We start from the raw sequence: 2622 nt of genomic DNA, 5'->3' as shown, positions 1-2622 counted from the left end.
AGGATTCTTAGACCTTAAATTTTACATGTTTTATTTCAACAAATGTAGCTGAACCGCCTAATGTGAAGGAGGCTGTTAAATGGTTATATCAAGCTTCTGTTACAACTTTTAAATCAATATGAATTGAATCAATATGTGAGTTTATTAATGGCGTTGATGTGTTTTCGATTGGTTCTGCAAGTGTTAAAACATAGCTTCTCTTATGTGGCATGATGATGCATCATAAGTTATCAATGGGTTGATTATTAAGAGCAGGGGTTTATAATAATCGAATATGGGTGGTGGCGAGAAGGGTTTTGGAAGTTGCAGCGGGTAATATTGCTTCTTAACACAAAGTATAGGGGGTAATAAGAAAGGACATACCTATGGGGGGTAATTATGCAACATAACAGGAATGTTGGGGGGTAAAATAGTCATTTCAAATTAAAGCTAACAGATCAGTTAACAAATTTGACGCCGGGGGGTAAACTTGCGACATAACACCAAACGTTGAGGGGTGAAATTGCAATCATTTCGTTGGGGGGGGGGGGGGGTAAGGGTGCGTATTGGCCTAAACCCCAGGGGGAAAATTACAGTTTACTCTTATGCATAATTTATAGAAATAACAAAAAGGACTCCCCATGTGTTTAAGTATCTCTAGTGTTTGAGTGTAAAATGAGAATTGGAGAGGTGAGTTGATATGACATGTGCTGATTGGCTAGAAGAAGAGTTTACTACTTCCCATGTATTTGAACACACTTTCCACCCTTAACTGTAGTTATATGATACCCAATCGTAAACCTCAAAACAACCTTACCTTTTTTTTACATTTTTAAAAAATTGTTAATTTAATAGGATTGATTTATAAAGTTTAATAACTTGAAAATTGTAAACAAACAAATATTCATATATTTACCTCTTATTATACCTTAAAAAATGACAAGAATATATTTGAGGGTGGCCCTTGCTTCGCCCGTAGGCGTTCCTCCCTACGAATGCTAAGCCACAAAGGAACAACAAATGTAGCTATATCACAATGTAACAATGAATCATAGATTAAAAAAAAAAAAAAAAAAAACTAAAGCAAAACATTTTAAAATTCCCAATTTTTTTTAAAAAGCTCTAAAAAAACTAAAAAGGATAACTCTTAAGTCTTATCAGTGTAAAACAACTTCTAGAAGCTCCTCCTCCTCAAACATAACATTTGCAATTTTTCATCTTAATCTTATTCAATAGTAAATCACAAAAGCGACAACTCTACGAAGGTTCATTTACATCTACTGTCACGCACCCACTTCCTTACTACTTAAACCCCCCCTTGCTCACATTTTGATTCACATCTCTCACTTCTAAATCTAAAAACATTCAACACCCTAAACTCACTACTTATTCACAACATGTGTGGCGGTGCTATTCTCGCCGATCTCATCCCTCCTCGTACCCGTCGCCTCAACTCCTCCGATGTCTGGCCCAACCCTAAACTCAACTCATTCGAATCCGAATTCAACCATTTTTCCCAACAAACCATTTGTCCCAACAAGCGAGTTCTTTCAGCTTCAGGTAACCTCTTTGTCCCTTTTTTGTTCATTTTATTTCAAACAAAATAATGTACGTTGTTTCTGACTGAGGCTTTTTGTCGAACAGGTGGTGTGCATGAAAATAACAAGAAACGACAGAGGAAGAATCTGTACCGTGGGATCAGGCAGCGTCCATGGGGGAAATGGGCTGCTGAGATTCGTGATCCGGGGAAAGGTGTTCGTGTCTGGTTAGGTACTTTCAACACGGCGGAAGAGGCTGCTAGAGCTTACGACAAAGCTGCTCGGAAAATCCGAGGAAGAAAGGCTAAGGTTAATTTCCCAAACGAGGTAGATTCGTACAATCAGTTGCCCGGTGAACTCAACAAGAGTATCGATTATTCTGTTGTTGGGTTTTCTGATTCGGGTTCGGAATTCGGGTTTGTTTCGGAAACTGTGGAGGAAAAAGTGACGGAGAAGAAAGCTGAGGCCGTACAAGAAGATATTGAGGTGCAGAAGCTCTCGGAGGAGCTCATGGCATATGAGTCGTATATGAAGTTTTATGAGATTCCGTATCTGGATGGGGAGACATCGGTGGCTCCGGCGAATGCAGAGAGTGGCGTTGGTGGTGGTTCGATTGAGCTGTGGAGTTTCGATGATGTACTGTAACCGGGAAGTTCACCGTTTAAAGTGTTTTGGTGGATTTTAGTGTTTTAAGTTGCTGTGTTTGATTATTAGGTGTTTAAATTTAAAATAATAATGTTTGTGTTTAGTTTTTTTTTTTTTATGTTAAATGTTCTTTGATTGTTTTGCCAGAAAAGTATTTGGCTGTCAATTTATTTATAAAAATTATTTATTGATTGTAAATAGATGTTAAAACAAAATATTTGTTCAACACGGACTCGTTTTTTAGATTGCTGAGACTTAGAGCACCCGGCAAGGTCTCAAGTTCGAGTCTTGGTGATAGGGGTTTCTTATTAAGGGGTTTAAATTGGGGATCTATTGTGCGAGGGGGCTCTCTAACGCGGACCCAGTTAAGACGACGTATACTAGACCTCCCGACATTCGCGAATAATTCACACCTTTCCAAAAAAAAAAAAAGTTGGCATGGTTTGGTTTGAATCTAATA

General features: G+C 38.2%; 1 protein-coding gene across 1 annotated transcript; it reads left to right on the top strand.

Annotated features, from left to right (window-relative positions):
• The first annotated feature begins 1304 nt into the window (after window positions 1–1304).
• Window positions 1305–2360, top strand: LOC110937066 (ethylene-responsive transcription factor ERF071). The gene is made up of 2 exons (XM_022179474.2): window positions 1305–1539; window positions 1624–2360. Exons 1-2 carry the CDS (start codon window positions 1377–1379, stop codon window positions 2160–2162), a joined length of 702 nt encoding a protein of 233 aa, XP_022035166.1. The 5' UTR covers window positions 1305–1376; the 3' UTR covers window positions 2163–2360.
• The last annotated feature ends 262 nt before the right edge of the window (window positions 2361–2622 follow it).

Source organism: Helianthus annuus, chromosome 4, assembly GCF_002127325.2.
Source record: "Helianthus annuus cultivar XRQ/B chromosome 4, HanXRQr2.0-SUNRISE, whole genome shotgun sequence".
NCBI classification, from domain to species: Eukaryota; Viridiplantae; Streptophyta; class Magnoliopsida; order Asterales; family Asteraceae; genus Helianthus; species Helianthus annuus.
The sequence above is the reverse complement of the archived record's forward strand: the minus strand, read 5'-3'. Positions and strand labels throughout refer to the sequence as shown.